Source organism: Lepisma saccharinum, chromosome 27 (assembly GCF_977018435.1).
Source record: "Lepisma saccharinum chromosome 27, izLepSacc3.1, whole genome shotgun sequence".
Lineage (NCBI taxonomy): Eukaryota > Metazoa > Arthropoda > Insecta > Zygentoma > Lepismatidae > Lepisma > Lepisma saccharinum.
In genome coordinates, this window is record NC_139255.1 from 43,816,025 (window position 1) to 43,831,048 (window position 15,024).

At 36.4% G+C, this 15,024-nt stretch overlaps 1 protein-coding gene across 5 annotated transcripts in view; it reads right to left on the reverse strand.

Annotated features, from left to right (window-relative positions):
* Positions 1-941: 941 nt before the first annotated feature.
* The window catches only part of sona (sol narae metalloprotease), a 330,966-nt gene continuing 316,883 nt past the window's right edge, over positions 942-15,024 (reverse strand). For 3 of the 5 annotated variants that reach the window (XM_083113324.1, XM_083113325.1, XM_083113323.1), the window contains exons 16-17: positions 8,349-8,662; positions 943-2,413 (exon numbers count right to left, since the gene is read on the reverse strand). In XM_083113324.1, the coding sequence (XP_082969450.1) occupies positions 2,265-2,413; positions 8,349-8,662 (463 nt within the window). In that variant the 3' untranslated portion in view covers positions 943-2,264. Of the gene's footprint in view, positions 2,414-8,348; positions 8,663-15,024 lie in introns of all 5 variants that reach the window. The other 2 variants (XM_083113326.1, XM_083113327.1) reach the window with 2 other exon arrangements.

Consider the following 15,024-nt stretch of genomic DNA (forward strand, 5'->3'; position numbering starts at 1 on the left):
AAGCAACAATGAAAACTAACAAACAATACATTACACAGTTGGTGCAGTTATTTTCACTGAGTAGCCGGCCCCGTGCCTATATGATCAAATCCTGGCCTGGGCACATATATTTGTGAGTGTCCATTCATCAATTTCATTATATCATCACTTGTCCCCATCTTCACTTCTTGCGCCACTTTTGGCTAATTTGCGAAGTAAAATAAAGCAAATCAATCAATCATTTTCACTTAGTACTATTAGAAAGTGCTGAGCAAGCTAGAAGTTGGACTCTGTCCAACAAACGAGCTTTAGCTTGTTTCTAAGTCGGATGAGGTCTAACTTATTAGTAGAAAGGTTTCTATGTTCTATCCTTGCATTTTGTCATCAAGTGGACTTAAATCCATGATTTATTCTGAAATCATGTTAAATATATAATATTCAATTACAAAGAAATTCGGGAATGTACTGTTTTTTGATCTTAACATGAAAATAATATCTGTGAATTAATTCAGTCAATATACAGGATGATTCTTATAGAACGGCCCGACAAATTTGATCTAATATAAAATATACTTTTTAACGTAATTTATGCATAACGTATCTTGGATAGTATGCTGTTGATTATGATCAGAGCATGTGTTGAAACTTTAAAGTGTCCGCCGTTTTCAAGGAGGTACGCCTCCACCCGCGTTTGTATATTTGCCGTGACTCACTACAGTGTTTCTCCAGTGAAGTTCCCGATTTCAGCAGAAATGTTGTCCTTTAAAGCTTGTAGCATGTGGGGGGTTTAATGAAGGAAAGGGCGTATGCCGGTTCTAAAAGAATCATCCTGTTATTTCTCATCCTCAAAACAGGTTGCAGATGTGTGAAAACTGGTAAGGACTGGTTTGGATTTGGGTTTCAAGCAAACTTAAACTAAAACATTAATGAAAAACAATTCTGAAGGAAAATAGAGATTTTATTTCTAAGTGAACAAAGCATAACTTTCAACAATTTTAAAGAGCACTTCTTTTAATTTTAATCACATGTAAAAAAAAAATTGATATGTTGTTTCTAATTCCTTAATATTCACATTTATTTTGATTGCCAAAAAGAAAATATGCAACATATTCACCATTACAATAATAGGTTTATAAAAATCTTGTAAACATAACACACATTGGATAATACCATAATGAAACTAGTACTCTTCTTGATTCATTTCCTTGAAACTTTCTAGTCATTAGTGCATTTAAAAAAAAGGCAAGAATAGGAACTCAGAAGACAGATTTTTCTAGGCGTATCAAAATGACAGCCATCGGAAGACAATGTCAGCGGACGGTCGAGCACTTCACACTTGCATTCACACACTGCACACACACAAAAATTATTATCTATTCAATTACTCTCGCATGGTCATTCCTGTTTGCATTTTTTACTCATTAGTTCATAGAACCCTCGCTTGTACAACTCCTTCACTAGGAATTCCTAGCGTTAAGTCATTCAAAATAGTACACTCTGTTGCTTTTATGGAAAACCCCCAGCTATAAATACATAGTAGTACAAACTCAAAAATATCACCACGACATATGTACACAATATGTTGTCTTACATATAACTTAAAACATACATATTTACCCGCGGACGAATTTGCAGCAGGTCTTAATGACAGTTTGAATGTGTATAAAAAAACTGTTTACAAAGAAGCAGTGGTTATCAATATTACCTAAATATAATTTTGTCATTTATTAAAAATACAGTATAAATTACTTGCAAGTCCTTTTCGGTAGCCGGAAATTTCTTCCCAGTCATTTGTGAGGTTATAAAATAGTTACTGATCCGACGTAATGAACCACAAAATGTCAAGTCTTTTTGCGAACATGAAAGCCGTTTCTTTTACTATTAAAGATCTGATATGGCAGTTATCATGCATTTTCTAAAGACATTCATGCACGATTTCCTCAACTACTCATCACACTTTCTGCTATATTATCCAGGAATGGAATTGCATAATCCATGTCATCTCTCTAAAATAAAAATGTAGAAAAAAAAATCCTGCAACTGGATGTTTCACCAATATAGCAGCAGATACATTTTCCCTTCTTTACGTTAAAAAAAAATAATAAAATTGTTTGCAGCACACCATAACTTAACAAAAGGCTGTCGGATGTAAAGCACTTGCTGCGTACAGCGGCGTGTGTTAAGGATGGTGGTGGTGATGAAGTTGAAGGACTGCGAGAATTGAACTCGCGGTGAGGTAATGTTGGCTGCATTGAGCCGCATCCTCTTTGAACCTAATCTCCACATTAGCGTCCCGTGCACACGGCTCGCTGGGATGCACAACAGTTCTTTCTTATGTAATGATAGCTGCAGTAGTGAAATCCGTACCTCGACAAGAAGTCCTTGCATGACATGCTGCCACTAATTGTTTGCACTTTGTCTTCGCATTCAGTGTCTGAAAAATAGATTCTGCGTTAGTTTCCAAGAATATATGCAAATAAATGTGGTACATTTCTATGAAATAGGTTGCTAAATGAATGCTTATCTGTTATGTTACCATACTCCTTTATCATAACGATATAGGTCAAAGTTTGAACCTTTTGTCTGGTACATATAACTTTCTGAAAGTTTCAAAGCTTTGGCTATCATGAAAACAAGTAAATTGATTGTAAAAAAAAATTGTAGCTGGGATCTGACCACGAAGATGTGGTTTCACGAGTCTTTAACTTTTTTTTCGGAGGGTTGCGGTAAAACATTGCAGTTGCTTTTATGGTATACCACACGAAGGCATGTAATAACATTTTTAACTATATTGTTAATATGATGCATCTGTTGTCTGAATTTTTCATAGCAGTTGTCAAAATATAATATCACTTGAAAGCAAATGTGTTCAGTGCGTGTCTTTTGAAGCTTTTTATTTGTTATCGAATTCTGTCAACTTTTCTTCCCTACCCACCCTGAACAGAGTAGTAATTCTCATTCTTCGTTATGTCACTTCCCATCATTATGTACATGTAAATTAAGCCAGGTGGCAAATGAAGTGGTTCTTTCAAGCTGTGAACCAGGTTTCTGCAGGAATAGATGTTCTGCTTGTAAATTTCCCAAAATTCAAGTCTAAATTTAACACAGAGAAACTTATTCACTTTTTCCCAATTATTAGTTATATTTTTTTGGGAGAATAAATGTTAAAGTGATATTTTGTCATCTTGTGGAGCGAAACTATAGTAAACTTCCTCATTCATTGGTTGATAAGGGGAAAACAAGAAGTCAATGTAGGTGTAAATGACAAATCTCTCTTGACATCAAAATTACACCCTCTGAGAGATATTTAAATCTAACATTATTATCTTCAATAAACAAACAGCCGACAGCTTCAAAATTAAGTAAATGTCATCAGCTCTCACAACAAAAGATCATTAAGCAGTATGGACTTCCTATATTTTAATACTCTGAACATTATACGGCAACTGATACAATGCCAAAGTGACCATAGTTATTGCATTCTTGTTTGCTGTATCTGTGACACCTTGAACGATACCGAAAGACGGTCTCTAATCAGTGAAGAATTAGTTTCTTTGCTGGTGGATTAAAAAGCATGTTCAAGGAATACATGGGTGTCTTCCCACTGATTTTGCAAACTTAAAACAGCTAGAAACATACATTATAATGTCTAGGAATATTTTGTTTTCTAACCGCATTGGTGAATCATTAGCAAGCACTCTTGCATTTAAAATAAGCAGTCTTCGGTTTGATTCTCGGTAGAAACCGAGAAGCCACTCGAGAAAAGAATAGCAGACTCTGGTTTAGAAAGCAGTGGTACCGAGACTCTGAGCTAACTGCATCAGTTGTCGTGTAAGCGAAACTGATAAACATAAGGATTTTTGGGGGATAAGATGTCATTTTTTTTTACATCCTGTAAATGTTTACAAGTTTTAGATATTCTTGTTAGACATCAAAAAGATGTCCCACGGATATCCAGAATTGGACATCAAAAAGATGTCCCACGGATATCCAGAATTGGACATCAAAAAGATGTCCCACGGGTATCCAGAATTGGACATGAAAAAGATGTCCCATGGATATCCAGAATTGGACATGAAAAAGATGTCCCATGGATATCTAGAATTGGACATGAAAAAGATGTCCCATGGATATCCAGAATTGGACATGAAAAAGATGTCCCATGGATATCCAGAATTGGACATGAAAAAGATGTCCCATGGATATCCAGAATTGGACATGAAAAAGATGTCCAATGGATATCCAGAATTGGACATCAAAAAGATGACCCATGGATATCCAGTGGATGTCCTTTGATATCCATGGATCTGATATAGACACTGTGGATATCCAATGGATGTTCCTTTGCAATTTGTGCTGTATGGGTTGAACATTATTCTCTAAAAATCACTGATTGACAACCAGAGAGAACCACTTGTTAAATTAATTTAACTGAAAATAGTTTTATTTTTTATTTTTATAACTGGACTAGTTCTTTCCATAATTCTCTTACTTCTTCACTCAAGTTTTCTGTTCTGAATATAATGATGGAACATGTTGTTTGACATATATTGTGTTTTAGTAACAAATGTACTCTGTCAACGCTCAGAAGAGTAATATTGGCTGCATAGTAATCCACACAGTATGTCTTGTTGTGAAAGGTTCAGAGGTTAAAAATTTGTACATGAATAATCTTTATAAACATAAAAAGTTTGCTATATAGAGCTGTTATATAACATTCTGCCGTTATTGTTTGACGTCTGTTTAGCACATCTGAATACTTTTCAAACTGATCTCTTGCTAGAAAATAAATCTAAAGTCATGTAGGCAAAATTTTCCTATCCTTCCTAAGTTTCCTAATTTGAGTGTACCATAGTTATAGTTTTTCCCACTACAATTTTAAGACTGTTAAATTATCTTAGTTGCTACTTGGAGGACAAATTGTATGTGATGAATTTCCACATTTCTTAATTTCTATGTCTTATGAAAAAAATAAGAAAACTTATATACTATTAAGATAAAAGTATGAAATAAATATTTAATAAGCTGGAAAAGAAGAGACAAGAATTAGAGGAAGACATATTACAGATAAAACAATTTTTATAACGACACTTTAAAACATGCAAAGATTCAAGAAAACAGGACAGGACATGTGAAGGTGTTTATGTAATTGTTATTTATAGGTAGTTTTATATTATGAAATTGTTCAGTATGGCATTTCGGTGCATTGTGCCATTATCTTTTATTTGCTAGCGTTGCATCTGAGATGAAGGTCTGTGTTTTAATGTCACCAATGGACATAGTGATTTGGTTAGTTCACATAAAAATATATTTAAAAAAATGTTATGACTGTAATAATAATAATGCAGTTTGTCTTCATTATGCATGCATTAACTTTCATTAATGTTGGTCACTTGTTAAAATGTGTTATCTCTTATGTTAGGATGTTTTCCATTCACCTTTTATATTTAGAATTAACCTCTATGTCGCCAGTTTTATAGTACAAAATACAACACAAGTAAAAACAATTGACGTATGGTTGTGTTCTATAAAGTTACATGAACCTTTGCCATTTTTATTCTTTATTGAATATTGTAAACAGTTCATTCCTTCTTGGTACTTGTTGTTGAAGTTGTTACTATTAGTTGAAAGAATTGCGCATACACATGAAGATTTCCATTGTGCTATTTTTACTTTAACCTTTTGACGCCCAAGCCCTTTTTCAATAGTAAGCCTCGGTTGCCCAAGCCGATTTTGAGCAAAATGCAGAGTTTCAATTAAATGAGTGTAGCTTGGAAGCTAATTGCCCTAGAGAGATGAGTGATATACCGTTGTACGCGGAATGAACCAGAGATTCAGACTATATGAAATTTTTGCAAATTCGGCGTATATGTGGCAGGGGGGAGGGGGCTAACTCTCAAAACGACCTTGACACAGCATCTCGATCGAGACGCTTGGGCAATTGAGGGTTACTTTTGGGTATCTCGATCGAGACGCTTGGGCACCTAAAGGCTAAACTAGTGATGGAGCAGATGAATTGGTATTCTATCGGCATAGGTTGATTTAGGTATATCAATTGGTTTATCAGTAAATATACCAATAATTTTACCGATCCGATTACATATATTATATATATATATATATTATATATATATATATATATATTATATATATATATATAAATATCCTACAATTTGGTGTAATATTGTGCAACTTTGTTGTAATTTTTGTAGATGTAAACATTAATCTGCATTGCAAAAAGCATCATTCATCGGATTACATTCATTTATTAACCTTTTGATTACCAAGCCCATTTTACCAGGTAAGCTTCCCGGTACCGGTCCAATTTTAAGCAAAATGCAGTTTAATTTAGATGACTGTAGATCGGAGGCTAATTGCCCGGAAAATTCCCAAATTTCTGAAGAAAAATGTCCCTTTGCCCCTCCGCCCCTGGACAACAAAGTACAGGACATTGTCAAAATACACATGGAAATGATCGCTGGCATGTCTGGAACAAGAAAATAATTGAACTATTATCATATGAGCAATAGAACACGACTTGTAGCACCCCTTCCCCCCCAATGACATGCGCCACTGACTCAAGCCTCAGATAGCAGAGTTACCTTGAAACACCTGTATATTGGAGGCTAATTGCCCTAGACGGATGAATCAAGTACTGTTATACGTGGAATGAACCATAGATTCGGAATACATACAATTTATGCACATTGAGTGTATATATGGATGTGGGGGGAGGGGGAACCGGAAAATTCCAAAATTTCTGAAGAAAAATGACCCTTCCCCCCTCTTCCCCTGGACAACAAAGTACAAGACATTGTCAAAATACACATGAAAATGATCGCAAGCATGTCTGGAACAAGAAAATAATTGCACTATTATCATACGAGCAATAGAACACGACTTGTAGCCCCCCAAACAACATGTCTATATGCCACTGACTCAGTTTCAAAGGAAGCCGCCATTTTCCTGCCATTTCTCCCCCTTTTTATGGAAGAACAAGACGTGCAAGAGTCTTTACGGTGCAGAATATGTGTTAACAATAATATAAAAGAAGAAAATCGCAATTCCAGCAAATAATAGCGACATTATGACGTAAAAACTATGAACATGTCGAAATATCTGGATTGAGATATTTGGTACCCGAGGGGTTACAGGTAAATATCTCAATCGAGATATTTAGTAAACAAGAGGTTAAGGAGGTCAATGAACTATTTGGAATTTTATATGTGATCGGTAAATTTTATATTGGTACTTTATCAGTATTGGCCAAGATTTCATATCGGTCCATCCCTACTTTAAACCATGAAAAATACAAGAAAATTTTTGTTCCTGGAAGCTATGTTTTAGAGTATGCATGATGCTTCCATCAGGATGAGAAATAAGACGATGTACAATGCCAAATAATTGAAACTATCCACATGCAAACTGTGGTTGTGTGTATCAAATTATATCTTTATTTAAATTTAAAAAAAACGTTTTTGCAAAGAAATTGGTGTACTTGAAATGTTTTACAGTATCTTTAACACCAGAAAAACTCCAAACATTTATTTCCTTTGTCCAATATGTATCTGTAAAGCATTTTGACATTCAATATTTTTGTCTGAAATTTTGGTATCCTGGATGGGCAACATTTCATTGACTAATTCCATTTTAAACTATAGGACTGGTCCTGATTATCCCATCTATCTATAAAGTGGATTTAAAATAAACTTTTTGAAATTATGAAATATCTTCCAGTGTATGGAAAGAGCGTTCATCTCATTATGCTCTCAAGATGTTAATATCACTCAATTTACAGAAAATAAGTTAAATAATTGCATGCTTTTTGTACAAATTTTATAGTACTTGCTGCTGTAGTATCAATTTGAGAATTTTCTTTGCGAGGTTAAGAAATAGAAGAAGTAAAAGATGAATGAACAGTAGAAATAAAGAAGAGACTCAAAGCCAAATGAAAACAAGGTTTGCTTTCCCATAGATAAAGTTTTGGTGATTTTTCAAGATCCTTTAAAAATACTAAATTATGTATCAAGTCTGTTTCCTAATTCAAAGTTGGAAGAAAAAAAAATATTAATTTAGTGTTATTTATTTATTAGTGCATGTACAGCCAAACTGAAAGAATTGGGTTTCTGGAGTAAAATGAGAAAAGTTTTAATGTTAGATAGAAAATGCATTAGCTGTGATATTTGAAAAAAAAAATGTTATGAAAGCAAAATTGTTCATTGCGCAGTCTTGTGTCATGCTTTTTGTTGAGATTCATGCTTTAGTGTTTTTTTTAATGTTATAATTTGTATAAAATTGAGATTTATGAAGAGGTTAATAATATACATGTCTTTTGAGAGCATTTCGGAGCCCCTGAGTTGCAAACTTACCATTAACCTTGTCAGATTTTGAATAGACACTTGGTTTTTTCGTTGTGGTGGTGTATCTATTTGGAGTCGCACTGTGTATGTACGGATTGTAATACTTTGCCGTTGTGCGGGTTGTCCTAGGGGTGGTGTAAGTGGTTTTTGTTGTTCGAGGTGTTGTTGTTGTTGATTTTGTAGTGTATACGTATCTGGTTGTTGTTCTTGGGGTTGTTTTTGTTGTGTATTTGGGGGTTGTTCGTGTGTAAGGTTTTGTGGTGGGTGTTGTTCTTTGATATGGAGTTGTAGATCCTCGATTCCATAGATGACGCCAAGGTGACCTGTGAGATTAATACAAAGTAGTTCCTTAGCCACGTTTTCCCACATTTACACATATACACAAATGTACACATAATAAAGATATTAGTGTAAAAGACAGTCTGCATAAATGGTCTCGTTTTGCATTATGTATTATTTTATTTTTCCATTTCGGGAACTAGAATAAGTTGATCTGTGAATGGCTGTGTAACCACACACACACAACTACATAATTTTAAAGACCTGTTGAACGTTGTACAAAAGACACACTTTCCCAACATGGTCAAATTGACTTATCATTTGCTTTTGCTCTGTAGTGAGTAGTCTGTGGAGAATGATCTCCAAGAAGGTTGTGTTGTACCAAGAATGTAGCAATGTACATCGCGTCGCGGCCGGTCGCCTTAGACACTAATAAAGTGTTAATTAACTGTTAGCACGTGTTGTTACTCCTTGTACCAAGTTACGGAAATATCTGCGTTGAAGTTCAACAGGTTATGGGCCCAGATACGTTCCCACTGCGACCGTGAAATTTGGTAGTTTGTCGGAGTGCAACAGTAAGTGTCGTCGTGGTTTGGAGTACAACAGGAAGTGTCCTTTGTCTTCCTAACCGGACTGGTGAGAGTTTTACACTTTCGGAAGAAGCGTGTTTCGTTTGCTGCTGAAGATGGAGTTCAAGACAACAGTAGACAAGCTGGAAGGTGCAAAGAACTGGCCGAGATGGAAACGACAAGTGGAGCTGCTGTTACGACACCACGATGTCCTAAAAGTTGTGGATGGCACGTGTACTTCTCCACAGGAACTTGGTGCTGAGTGTACTACGGAAGATCGACGTAAGTACGAAGCAGAGTGTAAAACATTCCAGAAGGCGGACATTATGGCACAAATGATATTGGTGAATAGTATGGATGATGCAAATTCGGAACTTACCAGCACGTGTGATACGTCTAAGGAAATTTGGAAGAAACTAATGTCAGTATATGAACAAAGTTCAGCACAGCGTTTGGATCGATTGTCAGAGCAGTTCTTCAATCAATCCAAAGATGCAGCAGAAGACATTGCAACATACGTGTCCAAATTACAGAGAAATTTTCGTGAAATGAATGACGAAATGGAACGTCTCACGAAGTCCAAGGTTCCAGAACTGCTTCTAATGAGTCGAATCATGTCTACCTTACCTAGTGAATATTTTGAATTCAAAAGTGTATGGGAATCAGTTCCAGTGGAAGAGCGTACTGTAGACAGGCTAACTGAACGACTTAGGCTAATTGAAATGAGACTTCCCAACAAGAGTAGTGACACAACAGCTTTTGTGGTAAAAAGTGATGATCCGAAGAAACACAAGAAACGTCCAGAAAAAGCGAAAAAGTGTTTTAAATGTCACAAGGTAGGCCATTTTGCCAAACAATGCAAGTTGGTGTTAAATAGATCTTCAACCAGTGGAAGTGACCGTGTTACAGAAGGAGGAGCATTTGTGAGTTTTGAATCGAACTGTCCTGTTTCGGAAGTTTGGATTGCAGATACTGGAAGCACAGCACACATGACTAACCGGAAGGACTACTTTCTACAGTACCAAAAATTCCCAACACCAAAGGAATTACAGGTGGGAAATAAAGCCATCATATTAGCACATGGCAGTGGTATAGTGAATGTGGAAATGTTGGTCAATGGTAGGTGGGTGAAAAATCATCTTCGTGATGTGTGGTATGTGCCAAATATCAGTAAGAATTTATTTTCTGTGAACTCCACTACAAAAAGAGGTTTTCTATTCTGTGCAGACTCCATGAAGTGTTTACTAAAAAAGAATGGTAAGGTACATGCATGGGGAAGTGTTACTTTAAGTGGTTTGTACCAAATGCACATGCGTGCATTACCCCCCAAAAATCCTGCTGAAGTGTGCTTAGTGTCAGCTTCCGATACATTGCAGCTGTGGCATGAAAGGTTGGTACACCAAGGTAAGCAACATGTTCGGAAGTTTCTAGTGCAGCATGGAATTGATGTAAAAACTGATGATCAGTTTTGTGAAGGCTGTGTGGTTGGCAAGCAACATCGTAAAAGTTTTGGACAGCGAGTTACTCGTGCAGAAAAACCAGGTGAAAGAATCCATGCTGACGTGTGTGGACCAATGCAAACAAAATCATTGGGTGGTGCACTATATTTTGTTTGTTTCAAAGATGACTTTTCGAAATTCCGACGCGTGTTTTTTCTGAAACAAAAATCGGAAGTTGCTGCAAGACTAAAACAGTTTTTAGCTGAAGTCAGTGTTGCAGGTCATGTAGTAAAAGAATTGCTCACTGACTGTGGGAAGGAATTTGATAATGCGGAAGTGAAGGCTTTGTTGAAAGAAAAGGGGATCAATTTCAGAACCACCATGCCTTATACACCTGAACAGAATGGAGCTGCAGAACGTGAGAACAGAACATTGGTTGAATCTGGACGCTCGATGTTGCATTCAAAAGGTCTTCCATTGAAACTTTGGGCTGAAGCAGTGAATACTGCAACGTATGTTCTGAACAGAACTGGACCAACCACTGTAGAGAAAAAGACACCATATGAACTTTGGTATGGAAAAGACTTACCAAGTGTTGATCATTTGAAAGTGTTCGGAACAGAGTGTTTTGTTCATGTACCAAAGCAAAAGCGACAGAAATGGGACAAAAAGAGCATTAAGGGTCTTCTGATTGGTTACTGTGATGAAAAAGATGGTTACCGCATCTGGAATCAGAAAACTGATAAAGTGTTGCTCAGTCGTGATGTTATTTTTTGCACGGAAACAATTTTGCCAGTAAAAGAGTCTTTTGAAATTGTTTCACCAGAAAAATCGGTAATGTTTGAATCTGCTGTGGAAGAACCTGATAGCCCTGGTAGTGAGTCTGCAAACTACGATGATACAGGAAACAGATGCATCACAGGAGATGTAACTGGGGGAAGTGAACCACGTTATGAATTGCGAGATCGTCAAAGGGTGCAGAAACCAGTGTGGCAAGATGGTTATGTGTTACAGGTAGATTGCTTAGAACCGAGCTCATATAAAGATGCCATGTCATCAAGAAATGCTGCAGAGTGGAAATTAGCAATGGAAGATGAAATGCAGTCTTTGGCTAAGAACCATACTTGGATACTAGTTGAACCTCCAAGCAATAAGAAAGTTATTGATAATCGGTGGGTTCTAAAAGTAAAGACCAAAGCAGATGGCAGTATCTACAGATTTAAAGCAAGACTGGTAGCAAAGGGTTATCTACAGAAGAGTGGGATTGATTACGATGAAACCTTTAGTCCAGTGGCTCGATTTGATACTGTACGAACTGTGCTGAGTGTTGCAGCTTGTGAAGGGTTGAAGTTAGCTCAATTTGATGTGAAAACAGCTTTTCTTTATGGTGAACTTGATGAGGAAATCTATATGTGTCAACCTGAAGGGTTTGATGACGGGACTGGTCGTGTGTGTAAGCTAAAAAGGAGTCTTTATGGACTGAAGCAAGCACCTCGTTGCTGGAATAGACGATTTGTGAATTTCATGTCGAAGCATGGTTTTACATGCAGCAAAGCTGATCCCAGTATGTTCATTCGTAAGAAAAATGGAAAGAAAATGATCGTAGCCATCTATGTGGATGATGGTTTGGTTGCTGGCAATGATATTGAAGATATCAACAGTTTTCTCGGAACTCTAAAAGAAGAATTTGAAATTGTGGTTGGGTCATTAGATTGTTTCTTGGGCATACAAATAACACAAAAGGAAGATGGTTCTATTTTTGTATGTCAAGAAAACTATACAAAGAAAATTCTTGAGAAATTTCGCATGAGTGAAGCAAATGCTGTGTCAACACCTGCTGAAAAGGGAAGTGTAAATGCAGGGGAAGAAAACACACAGCAGTTAGTAGACACTAGTGTGCCTTACAGAGAAGCAGTTGGCAGCTTGATGTATCTGGCTACAGTCACTAGGCCAGATATCTCCTATGCTGTTGGATTAGTGTCGCAAGCATTGGACAGTCCAAGATTATCTGATTGGCAAGCAGTGAAACGAATTTTCAAGTATCTACGAGGAACCACTGCTTATGGAATATGCTACAATTCAAATCATAATCCTGGGATCCTGGAAGCCTTCAGTGATGCAGATTATGGTGGAGATCCAACAACAAGACGCTCAACAACTGGAGTTCTATGCAAGTATGCAGGTGGAGCGATATCCTGGATGAGCCGGAAGCAGAAGTCTGTTGCTCTATCAACAACAGAGGCTGAATTTGTGGCAGCCAGCGAGGGAGCGAAAGAAGTGATATGGTTAACAAGACTATTGGATGAGATCACTCATCTGACAGGAATGCCCACACTGCTGGTGGACAATGCTAGTGCTATTAAGTTAGTAAAAAATCCTGAATTTCATAAACGCTCAAAACATATTGCGGTGCGTTATTATTTTGTAAGAGAAAAGTTTCAGGAAAAAATGTTAAATGTGGAACACATTGATGCTGAAAGTCAGGTAGCAGACATTCTCACGAAACCATTAGCAAAAGTTAGGTTTGCTAAATTATGTGGCTTAATGGGAGTGGGAAATTAAAAGTAGTGTACTTATTGTTATGTTAAAGTGTAACAATCTGTGGAGAATGGTCTCCAAGAAGGTTGTGTTGTACCAAGAATGTAGCAATGTACATCGCGTCGCGGCCGGTCGCCTTAGACACTAATAAAGTGTTAATTAACTGTTAGCACGTGTTGTTACTCCTTGTACCAAGTTACGGAAATATCTGCGTTGAAGTTCAACAAGACCACTGTGAACGAAAAGTAGGTCCGAGGCAATATTGATGTATTGGCAAATATCAATGACATTGCTACTGGAAGTATCAATTCAAAATTACTCACCAAAACTAGCCAATACATACTTTTCTGAAGTCTGGTTGAGTGGTTTGCGTTATTTAACTTCACCTTTTGTGCCACTTTTGGCTAATTTGCGAAGATGGGGATGATATGATGAAATTGATGAATGGACACTCACGAACATCTATGCCCAGGCCAGGATTCGAACCTGGGACACCTGTCATCGTAGCAAGATGTGCTAACCACGTCAAGGCCCAAGGTCTGGGTATTCAGTAACACAAAAATGCCAATTAGAATTTTTAGCACTAATTTTGTGTGGCAAAAGTGGAATTATTCATTAAATGACTTTTTCTTGATTTTGACATTCTCATGGCATTTGGTAGATTGCAGTTGAATTGACATCTTATTTTTTTTACTATCCTTACTATCTTTAAATTGACAACTAATCGTACAAAAAAAAACTACAGTTTCAGCCAATTAACAGCAGCCTTTGCAAGGAAATTGATAAGAAACCTATGATTTACATGACTTGGGAACATTCTCCCGATCAAGACATTGAGTTTATGCAAACAATGCCACAATAAGGTACATTGAACATTAATTTTAATGTACATTAGACATGAATGCTGTAAATTGGACAATTTTAATTTATAAGAAACATTAAATTACTGCAGCTTTCAAGAATTTATGCCAATGTCATCATCACAGAATATTGACAAGATTTTCTTATTTTATGTCACTTATCTGCCACGATTGATTTAATTTATTTTACTTCAAGTCTTGTGCCTCTTGGCTAATTTGCGAAGATGGGGATGATTTGTGAAATTGATGAATGGACATTCCCAAACAACCAAGCTCGACCGGGATTCGAACCTGGGACCCTTTTATCTGCCACGATGATGAGGATGAGTGAAGGGCTCACACCACGACTCAAACTTGGAACCTTTAGTGGTTGATTACGAGTTATCTCAAATAATCAACCACTGAAGCAGATACCTTGTATCTACAAGAATGTATAATTACATACAACTGAAAATGTTATTTAAAATATAAATTTTTAACAAAACAAATGCCAGTGGAGTACCATTTATGCAGTAATGGTAGTACGTAGTAGTAAGAAAGCACAATATTCACGAAACAAAACTGACCAGTGCTATGAACAAAGCATCATATGTACAATAAGCTCACAATATTAGAAACATTAAATAAGCAAATCCATACATTTGATCTTATTAAGTGTTCTATACTATAGACATTACTCTGGAACATGGTTTCAATTTTCATCACCACTAGGGTAGTGTTTGGCATATAAGTATGGTAATATTATACTTTATCATTCTTTAATAAGAAAGTCCAAACTTCAAAAAGCTAGAAATTGTCCTTTGAGGGGGTTATATCATTACTAAGGTACCCTGTCTATTACTTTGCATACTACAAGTCGTAACAGTATAAAACACTTGATAAGCCAACAGTAAGATATATATAAACATCATATAAATATATCCCAATATTAGTGCTTAAAATGTAAAGAATAAAACAATATTCATAAAATTTTTGCTTCCTATAGTTTCCGAGGAGGTGA